Source organism: Euleptes europaea, chromosome 5 (genome assembly GCF_029931775.1).
Source record: "Euleptes europaea isolate rEulEur1 chromosome 5, rEulEur1.hap1, whole genome shotgun sequence".
NCBI lineage: Eukaryota > Metazoa > Chordata > Lepidosauria > Squamata > Sphaerodactylidae > Euleptes > Euleptes europaea.
In genome coordinates, this window is record NC_079316.1 from 56,582,856 (window position 1) to 56,604,511 (window position 21,656).

Consider the following 21,656-nt stretch of genomic DNA (forward strand, 5'->3'; position numbering starts at 1 on the left):
TTCCACAAAGACAAGGTCATTTTATGGAGAGAGCCCATCTTTCTGCCCAAAGTCAATTTGTTTTTACATCACTTATGTCTACTGTCTTTTTGCCCTAAGCCAGCTCATCACGGAGAAAAGAACTAGCACTGCAAATTTATGTAAGGGCACCTTGTCGCTCAAGCAGTGTGAATCTTTATTTGTTGTCTTCCCCCACTTTCTTCAGGTGTGCAAAGTGTCTACATCCAATTTAAGTAGATAGGTTAAACAATTCATAGTGTACAGGTTTCAGGGCAAACCAGTTCCTCGGGGAACAGCAGCTCATTCAGTCAGAGGGGCTTGGTCCTTAGCAGCCTTTAATAATTTACTAGAGGACGTATGCAAAGTGGCTGCTTGGTTTCCCACATCAACAGTTATTCACCATGATAAAGTGAATACCATTGCCTTGGCTGATGGAGACTTTTAAGTGCAGAGTCCTCCACGGGGGGGTAGGATTCCATGTTTTACAGACAGATCCCACCCTAGATGGAACGTTGCTTGAGTATCTCCCATCGGTCAGTAGCTCCTCATCCTCCAAGAAAGAACAGATCTTTGGACATGCCTTCTTATTGGTGCTAGAGAGGATGTCCTTCTCCTCCCTTTAATATTTGGCAGGGAAGATCTGTCTCATGAAACAGAATCACACACAACCTATTTGACAGAAGTTGGCCCTTTTCATTCCATTGAATCAGGTTTAATTACTTTGTATATTCCGATTGTCTTTTATGTGTGTGTTTTAAAAGTTTTATGTTTTAAACAGTTTGCTTACAGCTTTTCTTCTTTAGCTTTGGAAGTCTTGACCAGGCTGAGTGGGATCACACACACCCCCGCCCCTGCTCAGTACAGGGAGACAGGAAATTGGAGCCCTTTCTCTAAACTGGATAGTGGGAATCAACCATCAGTTAGGATGGTCTCGTTACCTTTGAGAAGAAGGAACCTTTGCAATAAGTCCAAAGGTGTTAAAAATGCAGCTAGAGAGCTTTGCAAATATGGCAAGTATCAGGAAATGCCAGAGTCCTAAATAAAGCTATGCAGAGTAGTCTGCACCCAAAATGTTCAGATGGTTAGTTCTCCTCTTCCTGCTGTCAGGGATACGTTTTCTCAAGGACGAAGGGAGGACAGCTGTAGTTCACACTCACCAGAAAAATTACAATAACAATGCTACAAGTTCCTGTTGGGCACCTTCTGCCTTTGGTAACCCTTTTTCTTCTTTCCCCAGAATGACCTGTCCCATGGTGGCTATGGGTCATGTCGCTATAGTGGCACAGTTCTGGGCCTTATATCTGTCACTGCAGGTAGACTCTGTTTATGCATCAGCAGTGATTGTTGAATTCATTCCCATTAGGACGAGATCTCAGAAATGCGAAAGAAGCTGAAGATTATGACACATCAGGTGGATCAGCTGAAAGAAGAGATCACTGCTAAAGAGGCAGCCCTTGTGAAAGTGCATCTGGATCACCAGAGGATAGAAAAAGAGAAAGAGGCATTAAAGGTAAGAAAAAGACAACTGGGAACATACAAGGACTTGTGTGGGGTTCATTTCTTCACTATTTCCTCTTTTCCCCCCTGAAATCCTTCGTAAGCAAACCTTTTTCATTGGCTATCCAAGTTCTCCCTTTTTGCTGGCAGCTGCCAAAGGAAAGCACCAAAATAGGCTAGCTCTTTGGAATGGCCTTCCAAAGTGACCAAGGGCAAGGGCGGTAGTTGCTGCCCCAGCCCTGCAGTGGAAATTATATACTTTAGTGGCAGTTTTTTTTAGTAATAACAGAGTGGTGCCTTCATCACTCATCATAGCCAATAAAATGGAGAACGGGGAACTGCAGATGCCATTGCTGGGCTGAGAACCCTGCTTCTTGAACATCAGATGTCAACTGTGAGTGGTGAATTGTTGGTGGTGAATCAGTGTCAAGGAAGGCATCCCTTTTGGATGGTTGCGTCAGGTGTGCAGCAAGAGCCTCTATATTTGTTCTCTTTTGCTCTTGATTGTAAGTAATGATGCTGTAGAACATTGGTCTTCTGGGTAGACTGGATTGTGCTAAGGCATCTGTTTTTCACGAACCCTTACAATTAGTCTTTGAAATACAACCCAAAGATAATGTTTTAGTTACTTTTGTTGTTGGTTTTCCCCACTGTCAGTTAAAAAAAGAAAAACACACGCACAAGGAGATCTTAGTTTGGAAAGCTGTAAATCTGTGCTAAATAAAAGAAAGCAATTAGTTTTAACTCTGCTTCTTTTTTAAACATCACTGGATGTATCCTGGCTATTATATGTGACTTTTCTGAGTTCAGTCCAATTTGCTCTTTTAAAGATCAAGAAAAAACAATATCCAAGGCAAGTAATTTTTATTTTCACTAAAGGGAGAAAAATCCCTTTCTTGCTACTTTTTGCTTTGCTTTCTTTGTGTCAATTTGTGCTACGCTGTAGTGATTCTGTAGGTTTTCAGCTATTGCCAGCATATTGCTGTTATGACAGGATGTCAATAGAACTGCACAAAGGTGATGAATTTGGGTTCCTGAGGCTTGATGTATCAGCTGTGGAGAAAGCATACAGAACTTCATTTTCTATTGCAAAACCTTTTGCTTTAGCTAGTTTCTAATGCTGCCTTGTCACCTTGGAGTCATCCACCATCATTTTGATGGGAGTTTGATTGCTGTGCTCTGTTTTCTGCCCAGTTATTCAGTAACAAAAGTGATTGTGGCCTACCATTATTTTAGTGGCTGGCTTGAGAGCATTGTGCTCTGACACCTACAGAATTTTTGCGGAATGCTCATAGTATAACAGTGTCACCAAAGAGTTCAGTTACTGCTATGGTAGAATGAACATTTTGGTTTGCATTGATGAGAAGGGACCCTAGAACAAGTTAGAGGTCTCCAGATTTTGGGGGCGGAGCCTGAGGAGAGCAGGGTTTGGAGAAGGGAGGGACGTCAGTGCCATAGAGTCCAATTGCCAAAGCAACCATTTTCTCCAGGGGAACTGATCTCTATCGGCTGGAAATCAGTTGTAATAGCAGGAGATCTCCAGCTAGTACCTGGAGGTTGGCAACCCTACATGCTATCCCATACAAGAGGAGGCATGGGCTAAGTGGGGCAAGTCCTCTCACATGCGCACAGATTCCCCTTCGTCGTTTGGGCCAGGACAGCCAGAAGGAAGGAGAGGAGAGGAGGGGAATGACTCTTTTACACCAGGGGCAGCATAGTTTCATGTGCAATAGTGTGAAATGTACTGTGGGGTTGAATGCAACAACATGGTACCCCAGTGCAAATGCCTAATCCAGAGTAAAGCAGGCACACTAAATTAAATAATGCTTCTGAGTTTTACTCAGAGTATTTTGGCTTTGCTTTAAAAAAATCTGGCAATCAGGCCAATCTTTTAAACAAACAAAAACAAATAAATATATGTCTGGGTTTTATTTATCTTTTAAATCTGGCAATTGATCCACTAGTGAAAAAATGGCCAGACTGTTTTTTGTTCCTGTTTTGTTGACAATCCAAACAATCTGCTGAATCCAATTTGGCGATAGTGTTTATAAATATGTGTTCTTCATATGTGTATTTATGAACCATATGTGTGTCTTTTGCTGTTTGCCAAGGATCCAGTGGTTCAGAAGTGTACTGTGGTTGAATGTGAAATAGGAAATCTTCATATACAAATAGGTACAAATTGTGTGAGGTACAAATAGTGTGCGCATGGGAATATAAAAGTTTTATTAAAGAAAACAGTAGTGGAACAAGGTATTTTATTAGTGCAATAGAATAGTTATTTATATCTTTCATTATTTCTTTTGCCACATATACTTCACCTTGCTTCTTTTGTTTCTTGTAACTCTTTCCCTCAAGAGACAAAATATATACCCGCATTTACTGATAACAGGTTGGGTCACTCGCTGTGCAATCCTAAACAGAGTTATACCCTTCCAAGCACATTTACTTCAATTAATTTAGAAGGATGTGACTCTGCTTAGGATGACTGTCTATCTCAGTCTGACATACCTTACAGGGGGTATAAAAGGAGGAGGAGAAAATAGCTTCTGGAGCGCTAAGCTCCTTGAAGGAAGAGTGGCAAAAATTTGATATATAAATAAGACAAGATGGTTGTAGATTATTTCTTTATGCCACTTACAGCCCAATCCTAACGGGAGGAGGGGATAGGAACCAGCGTGACATCTGCACCAGCATTAGCGCCACTTGTGATGGCTAAAGGGGCACAACTCTGGCACGGGGGGAACTGACGTCGACTATAGGGAGCCACATGGCAGCGCCATGCTCAAGCGCCGATGCCAGTAGCGTTTTCCTGGTGCAAGGGCTCACACTAGGGTTGCCAACCTCCAGGTACTGGAGCAAAAAAGGCACGTTTACTATAAAAGTCAAGCTGAGAGAAAGTATAGTAAGGGCTCTATAAATGACATACAAACTCTTATTCTATAAGCCAGTGAATTTAGTGACAAAAGTGAAAAAAATTACATACAATCTAATAAAGGAAACTTATGAAAATAACTATGAGTACATGTGAGGCAATACAATACGATACAAAAATATATATTTTTTTGGCTTATCTCATTCAATGACTTATTAGTCTCTTAGAATTTTGTACTGTTCATATGCTTATTGTTAAGAGCAGCTAAGAGCTAAGAGCAGAGCAGCCCAGTGGGCGTGTGAAACTTCTAATCTCAGAGAGATTATATGAATATGGTAACTTATTGAAGGAGCTTTGACTCCAATTGAAAGGAGAGCTGGCCACGGGGTAGTGAAAACGCAAAGCATCCGGACGGCGTTCCTCTCCACCTATCGTCCATCATCTTTCTCCCGGTTCCTGAGGGAACAATAAGCATATGAACAGTACAAAATTCTAAGAGACTAATAAGTCATTGAATGAAATAAGCCAAAAAAATATATATTTTTGTATTTTTGTATTGTATTGTATTGCCTCACATGTACTCATAGTTATTTTCATAAGTTTCCTTTATTAGATTGTATGTAATTTTTTTCACTTTTGTCACTAAATCCACTGGCTTATAGAATAAGAGTTTGTATGTCATTTATAGAGCCCTTACTATACTTTCTCTCAACCTCCAGGTACTAGCTGGAGATCTCCTGCTATTACAACTGATCTCCAGCTGATAGTGATCAGTTCACCAGGAGAAAATGGCCGCTTTGGCAATTGGACTCTATGGCATTGAAGTCCCTCCCCAAACCCCGCCCTCCTCAGGCTCTGCCCCATAAATCTCCTGCCAATGGTGAAGAGGGATCTGGCAACCCTAGCTGATGCCAGCATCCGAGGAGAGTGTTCCCAAGGTCAAAGCTGACTTTAGTCAGCTAAGGCCTTTCTGCCCAGGAACGCCCCTTTTTACAGGCTCTGAGTTGCACCGGCAAAAAGGCAGGCTTAGCCCATGGAACTCTGTGGAGAATTCCATGGGGTTTTCTCCAAAACTGCTTTTTTGGCTTGCTGCTCTCTGCAGTGAGCCACTCTGGAGGCGGCGCAGCTGTGCCGTCCCCAGGGGCTCCTTAACCACCACCCATGTTAGGATTGGGCTGCCCATTGACAGACTTTTCTTCAGCAGCAAAAGAATTGAGTATTATATATTGAACTTTAACCACAAAGATATTTCTTCTCCGTAATACACATAATGCAAAGATATTGGACGTATTGTTTACAGCCTTTCTTTATCAAGCTTTGTGTGTGGATTTGCACAGTCCTTCAGCATTGCTCCTGAGAGCCAGCAAACTGAATTAAGCAAAACCGGAGAAATGATACAAAAGTGCAAGACTGTGTCTAAACCTTAATCATCCTAAATTCCCAGGTTCATGAAGTGGGAAGCTGTTACTAAACACAATTTCTTTTCCTGTTTCTTTTGTTTCTATCAGAGTGAACTACTTAAAATGAGACAACAAGCTCTGGAGACTAAACACTTTATTGAAAAACAAGAAGAGGAAGAAAGAAAACTCTTGAAAATTATTTCTGAGGCTGACGCAGAGAGGCTGAGGCAGAAGAAAGAATTAGACCAGGTAGATAGAAGAGACAGTTCTTTAGTAGGACAGCTCTAATATGTCAGTCAGTGTTCGTTTTCTTTATCCAGAATTAGCAATTTAGAGGCTAAAATGGCATCAACGCATTGAAAATGTAAAATGGAGTGATTCCACCCAGTTGCGGACCAACATTTTTGGGGCCCTGAAGCTTGAACTGTTATGGGGCCCCTTTGCAACCAGCAACAATAGGGCAACATCCAACAAGGCCCTGGCCCCAGCCTAGAATCATAGAATTGGAAGGGACCACCAGGGCCATCAAGTCCAACCCCCTGCACAATGCAGGAAATTCACAACTACCTCCCCCCCACACCTAGTGACCAGAAGATGGCCAAGATGCCCTCCCTCTCATCATCTGCCTGATGGAATGTTCTTCCAAGTAACATCAGGGCCCTATGTCAGAGCATATTCTAAAGTCACTATTAAGTACTTCAACATATTGGCTTATGATTCTATCACTAAAAAACTCCATCAATTTGTAGAGAAATTAACTCATTAAAATTTTTTTGCTTTGGGGGCCCCCTGAAGCGTAAGCTTCATTAGTTTCACAGTAGATCCGCCTCTGATTCCACCTGGAGAGAGGTGAGGATCTAGCTAGCCCTCATCAGTAATTTTTTAGGTCAGATGTAGGCCCTCATCAGTAATTTTTTAGGTCAGATGTAGGCCCTCATCAGTAATTTTTTAGGTCAGATGTAGGCCCTCATCAGTAATTTTTTTTAAGTTTAGTGATGAAATATAACTTTTCGAGGGTCTGCTTTTGGTAATGAAGATACAGCCCTTAAATGCTTTATGATCGACTCTTTAACATGTTTTCATCCCATCTTCAGAATTTTGCCTTGGCGTGCCTCATTTCTAGGTTATTAGTGAGAGAGACATCCTGGGGAGCCAGCTGGTTCGCCGCAATGATGAACTGGCTCTTCTGTATGAGAAGATTAAAATCCAGCAATCCATTCTGAACAAGGGGGAAATGCAGTACCGGCAAAGGCTAGAAGACATCCGGCTGCTCAAGCTGGAGATCAAGAAACTTCGACGGGAGAAAGGAATACTTGGCAAAAGCGTGGCTAACGTGGAAGAACTCAGGTAAAATGACAGAATGAACTCATTTGGCTTGTGGCTACATCCGTGACTTTGTGTTTGAGACACAGGGGAGCCCTTGTATTCTTGCATGACAGATCTGGACTGACATACAAATCATTTCAAAAAAGGATTTTTTGACCTCATACACATCCTAGATTATATTTATTTTTTAAATCAGCCGCTTGGTAACCAAGAAAAAGGAGCAGGGTTGCCAGGAAAAGTTTCTGGTAGCAAATTATCACATTTCCAAATCTTCCCCTGTTCTATGAGTTACTGACAGCACAGGCTTGATAGACAGCAGTGGGAAAGGTGTTCACAGTTCAGTGAGCTACTTAGTGGTGTCCGGGGTCCACATTAGTGGAACTGTTTTTTATTAGGCAATTCATTCTGGAAAACAGAATATTTGACGTATTTATAGCAAGCCCTAATATGTTCTCAGCTTTCCACCTGTCCAGATTTATAGGGTGGCTTGATCTAGGAGAAAGATTTGCTTAAATTTTCATCGAAGATTGTGTTTACGTGATAGCCAAATTTTATGGGTCTTGCTAGATTTATCTCTCCTTTCTTTGGAGTAATACAGTTTTTAAAAAAAGCAAAAAACAAACAAACAAACAAAAAGACCGTTGCTATACTTAAGACTTATTTTGTCCTTTTGGGAAACCGTTGTTATACAGTCACTGTGAGCTTGTAAGAAAACAGATTGAGGAAAAGGACTGTGAGTTTTACTACTTTAGTGATTTGGCAAAGGAGGTTTTAGTACTGTTCTGGTAAGTAAGATTTATGCTTGTGGCTAAACGTCACAGACATTAATACGGTTTTCTGAAGAGAGTTGTTCTCTTAGTCCTACACTATAAGAACAATAAAACAGTGAAGGTGTTACTTTTCATTGTGGGGGGATTTCTGCTGGTAGAGTAGTGAAAAATTTCATGAAATTTTTCACTGCATACAATAGAAACAGTGCTTGTTATCAGCTATCTACAAATGCAAACTCCCAACTTGTAAGTAATTAAAAATAATGTGATCTTTAGCATGTTTACTGAACAGTTGATCTCCTTGAATTTCATGAAAATCACTCCCTAGTGAGAAGAATGCAAAGGATTTCAGTATGAGGTGTTTATGAAGTGTGTTGTATGGCATGTTTGAAGCTAGTAATGCCAGTAGTAGCTATAAGAATCAAAAAATTTTTCTTCTTTTTGAAAAAACCTTAGGAGGACACAATTAGTAATTCGATATTTTTACTGTGGACTTCTGTTAGAGTGCTATGAATTTCTATTTGTTGGCTTATTATATTTGAGATAAGATAGAAAACCTCCCCCCCCCGCCAGATCAAATTTGCTAATAGTGACCACAAGTGGGGACCTGCACCAAACTTGCAGGAGGAGTTATCCCATTTCCCCCACCATTGCTTCCTCCTCTCTCCCCCTACTTCTCTCAGTCTCTCTCTCCTGCCAAGCTTTTTTTTACTCTCTCTCCTCCATGCCTGTCACTTTCTCTCTCTTTCTGCCGTCCCACCCCATCACTCTCCCCAACAGTCTCCTGGCTGCCCATCTGCTTCCCCTCCCCCACAGCAGCAGTGGCAGCAGTGGCTCTTCCAGAATCACAACAGATCCCCCAACTACAGAGATCAGTTCTCCTTAGGGTAGCCAGCTCCAGGTTTGGAAATTCCTGGAGATTTGTGAGTGGAGGCTTGGGAGGGGGAGGTTTGGGGAGGAAGCAACCTCAACAGGGTATAATGTCATAGACTCCACCCTCCAAAGCAGCCATTTCCTCCAGGGGATCTGATTTCTGTCATCTGGAGATCCGTTGTAATTCTAAGTGATCTCCAGCCCTCATCTGGAGGCTGGCAACTCTGGTTCCACTGGAGGAAATGGCTGCCTTGGAGGATGGAATCTATGGCATTATATCCTTCTGAGGTCCCTCCCCTCCTCAAACCCCAAAATTTGAGCAGAGGTTGCTACCAGGTGAGTCCTCCCTCAAAGGCCACAATAGACCTGGAAAGCACGCCCCCCCCCGCCTTTTACTCATAGAAACTGAAGCCTGGAATGCTGTATGTTAATGAAATCCTGAACTATAGATAGAATTACTAAACAAGGATGTTTTATCATTTGTTTTAAGGGGTACTGCTGTTAGCATTCTTGGATTTTGCCATTCCATCCAAAAGTTGCTTCACAGCTTACAAATAGAAAATGTGCATTTGTTAATGAACAGAGACTCATAGCCCGTTCCAGCTCTGTGGCATCTGGCCTGGTAGGAAACATATGGTTGAAAATGTTCTTTGCTCAAACATGCACATTACATTTCTAGGTATACATGTAACATGTGTTTGGCATATTTTAATGTCATACCATGTAAAGATATATGGCATGGAAAATGTTCCTATAGTACTAGTTAAAAAAAACCACATTGAAATATGTTGGGTGGCATTCTCCAAACTATCGAGTGGAACAATTCATTTTCTGTTTTCTTTACAACATTAAACTTCTAGAGTTTGCCTACTTTGAAATACCTTGAGTTTGTTGTCCTTCAATGAACGTTCTGTGCTGCAATTTCATAATTCACTCAGATGGAATGTTGGGCAAATGCTCAACATTAAGATCCGTGAGGTTCCTTTCCTGGGAAATCAGAAGAGGCTAAAGCTTCCCTTCTTTTAGCAGACTCCTCTTGAGAGGTAACCATTCAAATAGCCAAATTTTACCCCCGGTCTAGTGGGATTCGTAAACGGCTAATTGAAAACCTTTCCCCATAGAAGATCTTTCCTCCTCTTCTTCAAATCATCCCTCCCAGAATCATCAACTTTATTATTTTATTTTATTATTTTAACCTAACTTTGATTTTTATTCAGAGCTGATATTGTATCGAAATAAAAATTGATTGATTGATCTGTTAGGTTGTTTTTGGGACATTGTGTTTGCTTCCTTGAGATAGCAAGTGCCATGGAATAAATATGACATCTGGACAGTTTATTGCTGTTTTATCATCACTGGCCACTCATCTGACCTCCATCCTCAGATAATACTTGCTGGTCTTAACAGTTTTCCTTTTATTTTCCAATTTCTGGTCGTATAAGCAAAAATCCTCTGTGACAAACCATTATGCTGTTCTGCATAATATCAGGCTTCTGAGTGACTGCCTCAAATAGATGGGGATATTTCACCACCGCTTTTGGCAAGAAGCAAAATGTGATGTCTGAAAATAGCACTGGCTTGTGAAATGCTTCTAAATGGTGGGTCTGTTTGGCTTGAGTAATTTCAACTATTGTTAAAAATACAGGGGGTGGGGGAAAGAACTGGGCTGAGAGAATGATTGGATGATCCCATAAATCTCTTTCATTGAACAGGAGAGTTAATGGATATATTGCTGTGAGGTTTGTTTGCAGAGGTCATGGTGCTTTCTCTGTGTCACTGTCTTCGAAGGCAGGAAGTTTATCACATGCAGAAAGAGTTGTTGAAGGAAAGGACCCGCTGTAGAGCCCTGGAAGAAGAGCTGGAGAACCCCATGAATGTTCACAGATGGAGAAAACTGGAGGTACAGTGTTGCATTATACCAGATGTCAAACAGCACCGATTTCCAAATCAGTAGTATGGTACAAAGTGTCTTTTGTTTTAATGTTATGCAAATTGACATCAATTTTGACAGGTTAAAATTTCCATAGGATCTATGATGGTTAATGGCAGAACGGCACAGTGCATTTGGGGTTATTTTCGTATTGCGATTGCAGAAAGCTTTGCAAAATAAGAACTGATCAAAACCTAAAGAGGATAGGGAGGTCGGTAGGTGAGATGTAGATCTGAGGGTGAGACTGAAAGAGAGAGAGAGCTGATTAGCTTGGACAGAGAGATGGAGAAACTGTTCAAAGAAGGTCCCGCGTAAGAGAAGGAATGACCCTTTTATTTTCAAAGATGAGAATGGGGAAGAGAAATGTTCAAATAAAGCAGTGTGGGAAGGTGTTCTTTCAGGGAGATGAACCTAAGTAAAAAAATCTAGCAATATGTATGTTGAATTATAAGTATTGTAGACTCCTTAGCTGCCAAACTGAAACCAAGGGGGGAAATCTGTAATATGTTGACCAAATCTACAAGTGGAAGTAGCACCTTTGGATATTACTCAAGCAAGATGAGAGTTCTGTTTTGCACACATTTTGATGCTTAGGTTGCTCCTCTGACCTTCTAAATTAGTGATGATTTTCAAGTTCCTGAAAAAAAATCCAAATAAATGTTTTGGCTGCAAGAATCTGTCTGGTAGCCAAGACTGATATTTTTATGTTGAGTTTTAAACTACATTTTGGCACTTTCTCTTCGAAAGAAAATGGAATGTTGGATGCTTAACTGTAGTATCCATCACTTCTAGTTAAAAAATGATTGTTTAATTTAAAAATGAAATGCTGAGTGGTTGAGTGTACTGGGTAAATATTTACTTTGACCTGACCTGAGCCCAAGGAACAGGATATCCTATACATTTAATAATAAAATTGTCTCCTGTCATAGACACTGGGGTTATGAGGATCAGGTTTAATCATGGGGATCAGATTTAGTCTTCTGCTTCCATGGTGCCCCTGAACTCACCCCCCCTTTTTTGTCATATAAACCATTTGTTTCATGTGAAGATAGGAGCCTTCCGTTGTCTTTCCATTCAACTTTAGAAACTCTCGTGTTTATCATAACATTGTATCTCCTGGCTTCAGTCATATTTGTCAAAACAATTTGTATGTTTGTGTAGGTTTCTCTATCGTGGGAAACCTGTTATTCATGTAACTTGCCCTGAAGATTCAAGAAATATACCTTTGATGTATTTACATTGTTAAAGAAATTGAAGCAAGCCTTAACAAGGGCTGAAGCCTCCGAAAAGTGAGCTGCTTCTCTAGCGTATCAGCTTGCCCAAGCCCAGCATGCAGCTCAATAGTTAGCTGCACGAGCTAAAACCCAGCACGCCATCGTCAGCCACAAGGCATGCCAAGAGGAAACTGATTCTTTAAAGAAACAGCTAGGATTACAAAGAGCCCTCATAGCTTCCGTTCATCCAGAGACCCTCCCAGACCTCCCAGGGCCAGCTCTGCATGAGCCTCTGTTGGAGGGTGCAGTTCCCACCTCTCCAGTCAATTCTGACTGTGTAGCTCCCCCCCACGAACGTCGGCTCTCCTTAACCCAGTTAAAACCAAATTGATAGAGACAAGGGCTGGGTATAGTCGCACAAGTTGGGTGGAAGAAGTCACCGGTAGTTGCTGCTGGAACTGACCCTGATAAGTCCTTTCTGAAAGGCCAAAACAACCATGGAAAGAGCCCTGCTCCCTCCCCCTGCCTTTTACTGACCAAAACCAAGGCCTGATGGCTGGCAATACTGTTGAGGTTGCCTGTCAAACCCCTGCAGTGGACACTGAGAGGGTATTTGTTCCTTAAAGCTACAGGTGCTACTAGCTCAAGACCTATAGGTTGCTAAGCTGACAGTGGTCCCATACACATTGTGTTTCTGTGCTTGGGGCATGCATTCTCCTCCCACATCCAAGACCTGTTCAGAGCCTCCCTTGAATTCCCCATCTGTCATGGTGGACACTTTGATTGTGTGTGTGTGTATGTGTGTATGTGTTTGAGAGAGAGAGAGAGAGATAATGGAAATGATTGCTTTGATATCTTGGTAACCGGAGATGGTTTTGAACAATTTGAACACCTAGTATGTAGCAAAAAACAGGTGAAATAATTTGCAACATATCTGAGGAGGTGAGCTGTGGCTCACGAAAGCTCATACCCTGCCAGAAATTTTCTCAGTCTTTAAGGTGCTATTGGACTCTTGCTCTTTTCTACTAATTTGCAACATAGTTCAGGTACTGGTGGGCCTCTAGGATATCTGCTTCATTTCTTGCAAATTTGGCACTGTGGCACAAAATTTCACTTTTTCAGTCCTTAACAATTCCTTAAATAATTGGACACATCAGTATACAAAGATAGGAAGATTCTAAGAAACCTGCATCAATGTGACCCTAACAGTTCATATTTTATTATTGTAGAACACTTGTAAGGTGTCTGTATAAATAGATCATGAGATTCATTAAAGCTGTGAAACTAACATAGCATAAATAAGGAAAACATAATTTCCTAAAATTTTCTCCCCTCCCCTTATTATGACTTTCTGTTTATGTTATAGAACCCAATAGTTGTTAGCACTGCTATATGAATGCATTTGCTTCTGGGACCTTACTGTCATGGGAAATTTGTCTTATAGTAAGGTGCAACAGCTCAACTTTTGCTGGTTGAACAGGCTGCCCAGCAGCTAATTGGCAGATGCTCCAGGGCAAACAACTCTAATGTTGATCAGTGTCAATAGTGTTCTGGGACAATGTGCGTGTCAACGCAATTTTCCATGCAAGTGCCACCTCTGGTAGTAATTGATGAGGGCTGTCACTTTGTGGCATTCTGATAACCTAGCCTTTTGCCTCCTGCGACCAGAGTATACAATGTAGTACGAATGCTACAAGCGATTGGTGTTAGAACTACTGGTCGGAAGACAAAGTGCCTAATGATGATAACGTATTATGTGACTGTTCACAAGGTTTTCACCATCTGTCAGTTACTTGCTCAGCACCGAAACAGTGATACTACAAGTCCTAAATAAAGTGCATATGCAGACCTCTATGATTGCCTATAGGGGAGCAATTTGAGCCTAATGCTGTCCAGGTCGGTAGCATGAACAACGGTAGATTTCCTCACTGATGGTCTCAGGATTGCCTTACACCCAATCTGTTCATGTTGCTAGGGAAATAAATAAAGCTTTGAAATCGAGCTTTATGCTGTAAGATAATTGGTCGTGCTTGGTCGAGAAGCTGTTCTGCTTTCCAATTACAAATAATCAGGCACACACTACAAGGTAGCTTTTGACTAACAATTATATTTATTTTATGCAGGCTAGTGACCCAAGTACCTATGAACTGATACAGAAGATACACGCACTGCAGAAACGGCTTATCAGCAAGACAGAAGAAGTGGTTGAAAAAGAGTTGCTTCTCCAGGTACAGCTGGCCTCTCTGACGAACGTGTCGTATGTGTCCTGTTCACATTTAGATGCATTGCTTTTGGGCGCCTTCCAAATTACTGGAGTTTATGCACACTGACTGTGTAAACCTAAGCAGAGTTTACACCTGTGCCCATTGACTTAAATGGGCTCTGCTTAGGATTGCACTGAAAATGTATTGGTGGCGTTTATTTGATGTGGATCTTTTACCTTCAAGGCAGTACTTCGACTGCAAAGATACTGCGTTTCTTAAATGCTCAAATAACAGCACTTCGTAACTGGGAAGATTTAATTCTTTACAAAGTTAGTGCAATCAAAGGGGATATGACGTCATGTAGAAAGGGATTTTGAGAATGTCACAAGCATCTACTGGATGGAGTCTGCAATGTGAATGACAGGGTCATGCATCAGTAGAACTCCACTCAGACTAATTTTTATTTCTTGTGAGCAAACCCCTTGAGAGCCTGTCTAATTCAAAAACACTATCTGCTGCCTTTTGACACCTTTTAAAATTCCTTCTTCCTTCTGACACATTCTGGCCTTGTATAAGCCTGCATTGAAGCTCCAATCAGCTGCTCGGTTCCTCTTGTCAGTGCCCCTTCTGAGTCTTGCCCATTTGTCGTGAACATGCACAGAAGTATTCTCTCTTGTTGCCTCTCCTTATGAGATGGCCTCCCTCATAGGGCGAGGAAGGCTTTCCCCTGCCAGCTTCCAAAAGGGCCTGCAGAGAATTCCTTTTTTGAGAGGATATTTGATTAATTCTGTTTCAGATCAGTTTGTTTTTAATCTTGTGTTGATTTACCAGTAGCTTTGTTCAGGCTGATTGTGGATAAAATGAATTTCTCTTGTTCTGGAGACTGAGTTTTTGTTGTTGCATAATATGTAATTGTGGTTTTAGTTGCTATGTACTGAACACTGAGCTGTGGGAAGAGCAGGGGCATAAACGTTTAAAATAAATAAGTAAATAAAATTATTTGCTGGGTTAGCACTCACCAGTGCAGGACTAATCAACCAGCAATACACTTGGGCTGAGAAAGCATCTGAGCCAGAGCATCCTATGTTTGGTCTCAGCTCCCAGGGTTCTTTCAAAAGCTAGCATACTTCTCTTCTTCTGAGCTGGTGCACAGAGCTATACTGTTGTTATGAAACAACATTGCTGTCCCCTGCAGAAAGCCTGTGCCCCCACTGCACTTCCTGTCCTCATTTAGATGTATTTGTTGACTAGAAATGGCATGATTATCTCTATGAGATCTAATGGTGTGAAGAGGAAAATGTGATGGGGGCACTGCTTGATTGAACTGAGCATGCTGCATTCCCTGTAACTAACTATAGATGGCAGCACTAATTCATGAATAGAGAATCTGTATTACTGCAATCCATGATCTCTAGGTAAATCAGGAAAAACGTAGGGGGAAAGCCTTCCCATTCCTTCCACTTAAAACTAATTAAAAAAAAGTCACACAAGCCAGATTCAAGGCTATACAATTTCCTTGGTCAGGCCTTTCTTAATCATTGTGATTATCAGGATGGTAGAAATTTCATTTTTGCTTATTATGATTTTTGGTAGAAGAATTTAGTGGAGGGTTTTTTGAGATCTAGGTAGTGTGTTCTCCAGGGCATGTTTTATCAACACTGTTTTTGTAATGAACCCTAATGAGTATTTCTTCTTTTACATCTTATGACTGAACTATGAATACTGACACTATTGTGAATTTCGTTAAGCCCTGGAGATAAGGTTCTGTATCTTTAGAGTAAACTCCTAAAGGATGCGTGTATAATATTTTAACAGTACTGAAGTTCACTGAATATCCTGTGTCACAAAAGACACCTATTTTCCCAGCACAACAAAACAAAACAGTAAAGACAAGATGGTGTTTTGATCTGGTGCTAAGATAGGCCTTGAGTGCATATATGGGTGTTTTCCTTTGTTTTTGATTTTATAAATAAAGTTGCTTGCCTCTTATTGATTGCAGGTATGTGTGTGGTACCCACAAATGTATCAAGTAAGTGTGAACGTTGCACTGCCTGAATAACATATTTCTTATTTAATGCCTTGAAGCTGGTACGATTTTTTCTGCTATAGGAGTAATTTCTCTGGCATGCACTATGCTTTGGAATCTATTCTCTAATTAAAATATAATGGAATTTAGGCTTTGTTAAACACTATTTCTTTTCAAAAACTCATATGAGGACAAAATCAAAGGAAAGCACAAGTACATTTAGAATTCCCTCTTGCAAGCAAAATATAGATCATTGCATTAACGTTTCTTTCTTAGTGTTATGTCACTTGATGGGTACAAGAAACCGGAGGCCTTATTTCAGTACATCTGCTAATAAAGAGAGAGAAAATTTTAGTAATTTCCCCAGAAAGCTTAACATTGCTCTATGAGGAAGCCTTATAGTGGTGAGGATAGTGCCAAAAGAGTTAACTGTTTTTGTTGCTGAGCAAAAAAACTGGGGTTTTAGGTTCCACTGAGATATGACTTCTCCCTCTTGCTCCTTTTATCATCATTTTGTAGATCAGTGGTTCCCAGCCTGTGGACTGGGGACCTCTGTGGAGGCCACAGAACTATTGAAAAGGGTCCATAAAGCTATCTAGTTTGGGCAGATTTCTACCTTCCCTCACCTATGCCTCTTCCCCCCCTCCCTGCTCTCCTCCATGGTAGCCATGCCCCCCCTGTCAGTCTGGCTCCTGAGGGGGGGGCTTCATCTGCCAGCTGGCTTGCTGCACTGTGACCACCCCCTCTCATCTCAGGTGACAGGTGGAAATGCCTGCACCCGCTGAGGATATGGTGCTCAGCCGGCAGCTTCCTTGTGGGCCCGTCAGTTGGCTTCTGTGGCCCCTCCCACATCTCTGCAAGCAAGGGAAGCCCCAGAGCTGCATCAAGAAGTTGCCAGGAGCTTCAATAGGACATGGCCCAGAAAGTGCAGGGGAGGAGGGGGTCGCTCCCAAATAGTTTATCCAACCCAAGTGCCATTGCTAAGGCCACTGTGGATGAGAGTGAACTAGGCATCCCTTGATCATTTTTGGATCCAGCAGAATTGAGAGTTCTCTCCACCAGAAACATTTTGTGTTGCTCTTTAATAATTATTTGTGTTAGATTCTGATATCTGTGAGCTTGTTTGGGAGACACCTTACCACTGAAAACCATGGTTAGAAAAAGAACATAAGCATCCAACAATTGTTCTGTCAAGGACTGAAAATGCATCCAAACAGATTCCTATGAGTGCAGACTAACCGCTAATGGTGCTAGCAAATGGCAGCTACACTGGTAACTCCAAACTCTACACTAGCAACTCCAAGCAAATGATGCTTTCATATACAGTGCTAAGTCAGTGGTCTGGACTGTCTATGCTTCAGCCAGACTTGCAATCTCTGAATGCTGCAAAATGACATTAGCCATCTTATTAAACAACTCTTATTTATTATAATAAATAAGTAAACATACCTTCCGTAGACCAAATAAATATTTCTCACACTTACATGTATTACTGTTTTTCAAATGTATGTAGATGCTGCTGTGAGCAATAAAATATAAATTCATTCAAAAGTGTAATTGAATGCATAGTAGCTTTTCATCATTCTATATTTTCTCAATCAACAGATACCAGCAGTATGACTGCTATCACGTGAGGGTCTGTGAAAAATTTGTACATTAAAAAGGGTCCTGATGCGTAAAAAAGGTTGGGAACCACTGTTGTAGATCATTCAGAAGCCATTAACCCCTTAGAGTTCATCTCTGTTGGTGGTAGTTTAGCATCTAACACAGGGGTGGGGAACCTTTTTCCTGCCAAGGGCCATTTGCACATTTATGACATCATTCAGGGGCCATACCAGGTGTAGATCTCCCGGTGTGTGGGGGGGAGAGGCTAGGGTTGCCAGGTCTCCAGCCACCACCTGGAGGTTGGCAACCCCAGGGGAGGCCACACAGAGAAGGCCTGCAGGGTGCCCCCACTCCCCCCTCCCAGGCGGAAGGGCAGCCAGCAGTGGGCCCGAGCAAACGAGGTGCCAGGGGGGCGCAGCCCACAGTCGATCGGCAAGGGAGGAAGGAAAACAGAGAAAGAGGAAAAGGGAGGGGGGGGAAAGGGAGAAAGAAATGGAGAGAGAGGGAGACAAAGAAAAGGATGGAGGGAGACAAAGAAAGAGACAGAAAAAGAGGGAGAGGGAGAGAAAGGAGAAAGAGTGACAGAAAAAGAGGAAGAAAAGAGAGAAAAGCCTCCCCCCACACACACACACCCGCGCATGCTGGCCCCGTGCGACTGGGCCCCAGTCTCCATGCCCTCTCCTCCCCAGAGTCCACAAAAGGGCCCCCCCGAAGCCCGATCGGCTCCTGCATGCATGCTCTGCCGCCGGGAGCCGCCAGCCTCTTTCCCCCTCCCTCTCGCTGCTCAACAGCCGACAGTCGGCGAGAGGAGGTCCAAAGGGCGCTGCAGCGCTGCTGTAAGCCAGGAACACCCTCTGGGAGGGCCGCCCTGTGCCCCACCTCTGCAGCAGGCCCCCGGAGCTCCGGAGGGCCACAAAAAATGTCCTCGGGGGCCGCATACGGCCCCCTGGCCTGAGGTTCCCCACCCCTGATCTAACAGGTACTTGACTTGCCTTGTCTGTGCTATAGCTCATGTTTCAGGGGTGATTCACCATGTTAGTCTCCTATTGTGTGAATGTATAGAATCAACCCAGCTCCCTTGTTCCCGAGATTGGTGAGGGCTTGATTTCAATCAGTCTCCACTTTGCCCCCCCTCTCTCTTTCTTTCTCTCTTTCTCTCTCTCTCTTTCTTTTCTCTCTTTTCTCTCTTCTTCTTTCTTTCTTTTCTGGCATATGTGTGCTTGATTGTTAATATAAGACCCACAAGGAATTGTGTGGGAGGGGAATTTGCTCCCTGTGCCATCTCCTTGTGTCCTTGACCTCACCCCCCACTGTTGCCTCTAGTCCCTGCTTTCCCCCCACACCTCCACCTTCTTTTCCTCAACATCATTGCTGAGATGGTATTCTGGATTGCCAAAACAATCCCACACCTCGCACTGCATTTTGAAGAGCTGGCTATAGATTTTCGTTCCCTCTGTCAAGCATCAGGCAAGCCGCTGACAATGGATGCTTAGCAGAGGACACTGAAACCTAGAGCTGATTTCTCACAACAGACCATGAGGGATACATGATTATCCTTATAAATATGCACCAGGAACTCTGCAGAGGGAAAAGCAACTTGTGTGCAGGCTACATTTCATTTTACAAAATCTGTTGGTATTTTTGTGCTTCCCTCCTAACTTGGTAGCTTTCTGTGTGAGTCTTATGCCAACCCTTTACATCCCATCTTCTGTTTTCTGTGGGGGTTAAAAAAATATGTAGACCAACATACTTAAACAGAAATTATCCGACCTCATTTATGAAAATAGTGTCTGCGTCTTGGTTGACTCATTAGGTTTTTGTGGCCCTGGTATGTGGTACTAGTTACTTGTTTATATCTGGTTATCATACAATCATATTTTGCTGATGTGATGTGAGTGTAGTGCCATATAGTGTCTAGTGTGACTGAATAATTGAGTTCTTAGTAATGAATCAATATTATGTACATGTTTACTTACAAAGATTGGGTATTTGACAACAATTGATGATGTGTTTAAAAGTTGATTCAGTGGGACCTGATGGAAAGGTCCAATATTGGTAATGCCGGATATTGAGAATAGTCAGAGATGGCAGGCAGCTTAATTTTGGTTGGTCCTAATAAAATGTATTCCACAACTTATTATTTTGAAGCAAAAGAAAAAGAGAGAGCTGGCCAGTTTTGTCCAGTCTGATCTTTGCCATTGTAGGTCATCCTTGTTGTAGAGCTTGTTTCCAGGCTGGTATACTGTGGGTCCCAAGGAGGCTAAAGTTGGTTCCCAGTTCCTTATTTGCATTTCCTAGTTCCTTATTCTAGCATAGTCCTGAAATACCTACTGGGATTTTTTTTGTGGGGGGGGGGGAAGCAAATGGTATGGATAAAGGCCCCTGTGTCCACAAATCATTGACATTTCCCCACCTTCCGCTGCTGTTCTGAATTGCCCTGCTCTCCCAAGAGCTACGCTGCCATTGCAGGAAGAAATTAGATCTTTTGTTGATTCCTGTCACTCTGAGTCTTTCTTTTACGCCGTGGGTGGAAGGTGATAACCTGGAAATAAATGGGTCCCTATACACCACAGCTGTAAATGCTACAGGAAGATTTGCTGCTTCCACAAGAAGGTGAATTTTTATGGGTCTTTCATTGCATTTGGGTCAGTTTGGCTCTCAAAGCCTAGGAAATTTTGGGTAAGAGTAAGATTCTTCCTAGCATGGTGCTTTTATTCTCTAGAATGTGCTCAATTTGTGACTGCAGTAGTTTGATAGAAGAGCAGTATTAATTCAGAGAGCTGCTGTGCTTTTTGAATAATAGGGATATACAGCGAGTAGGGAGGATATTCTTTATATGTCTGCCTTCTTTGGGGGCAAATATTAGGTGTGTCATTAGCTGTAAAACAAAGAAACTTTAGCATTTGATGTCTGATACTCTGCATAATAAAAATGACTACTAGCAAAAGCTCCCTTGTGCCCACTGCTCTTATGATGACATGCAATGTGTGGAGAGCATCAAATTTGCTGCATTCCCAGAGCAGCAGTAAAATCTTTGCCTGTACAAAAATTAAAAAATCTCTAGAATGAATGCTGTAGTTCTGTCTCTTATCCCCGACTTCTTATTTAACTATAATAACTCCTATTAATTTTAACTAGCCCATTATTTCAAAAAGTGACATTTGGTTTAACTCCATGGACAGACTGCATTACTGGGCTTTTCTGCATTCTCACTTTCCTTGCTTGTTCAGTTCCACATATGTTTTGCTCCCTCTAGTGGCCGATTCAACACCACACAGGTTTGTGTCCAGCATATCTCCCTGCAGATTTAAATTGCAGGTTTTTATGACAGACATAAACTTGTGCGATATATCACTAGAGCAAAACACATGCAGAACAAGGGAAAAAAACCCTAAGAAACCAGAACTTACAAGGTTGGGAAATGAGAATGCGGAAAGCCCACTGTTTACATGAGTGATTTGTTGTGTGGGATAGGTGGTGAAATGGAAAGAGCCAGGTAAGATGGTCAGCTGAATTGTTTTTGTGCCTTCAGCACAAGTCAAAGTGCAGGGGCTTGATTTTCTTTAAGGTTGCTCTGGAGATCAAAACTTTCAAACTCTGCTTTCAGTTTTTTTCTTTTTAGAAGATAAGTTGACAGTTATTCAGGTCGTTTTGTTTTGTAGTTGGGGGGGAATTCAATTCTTGTGGATAGTAGAATGCCATTAGTTCCTTCCACCTGGAGCATTCCAACATCAGACTGCCGTGCTTAATGATAGAGAGGTGCAGTTACAAAAGGTGCAGAACTTGCTTTCTAGTACACTGCTTTCTGAGCACTGACAGTTGAGTCTCTTGCTTGAGTGAGAGACATCCTGTCATTTTTTGTAATATCTGATAGTTTCACTGGGATGGCATCCAAAGAATGCACCAACCAAGCCTTTTGAGGAAAAAAAGCATTTT

At 42.0% G+C, this 21,656-nt stretch overlaps 1 protein-coding gene across 1 annotated transcript in view; it reads left to right on the forward strand.

The window, feature by feature from the left end:
• CFAP58 (cilia and flagella associated protein 58) overlaps positions 1-21,656 on the forward strand; it is a 130,786-nt gene that overhangs the window by 73,135 nt on the left and 35,995 nt on the right. The window contains exons 11-15 of the mRNA XM_056850450.1: positions 1,364-1,510; positions 5,881-6,021; positions 6,896-7,119; positions 10,530-10,641; positions 14,009-14,113. Of these exons, the coding sequence (XP_056706428.1) occupies positions 1,364-1,510; positions 5,881-6,021; positions 6,896-7,119; positions 10,530-10,641; positions 14,009-14,113 (729 nt within the window). The remainder of the gene's footprint in view (positions 1-1,363; positions 1,511-5,880; positions 6,022-6,895; positions 7,120-10,529; positions 10,642-14,008; positions 14,114-21,656) is intronic.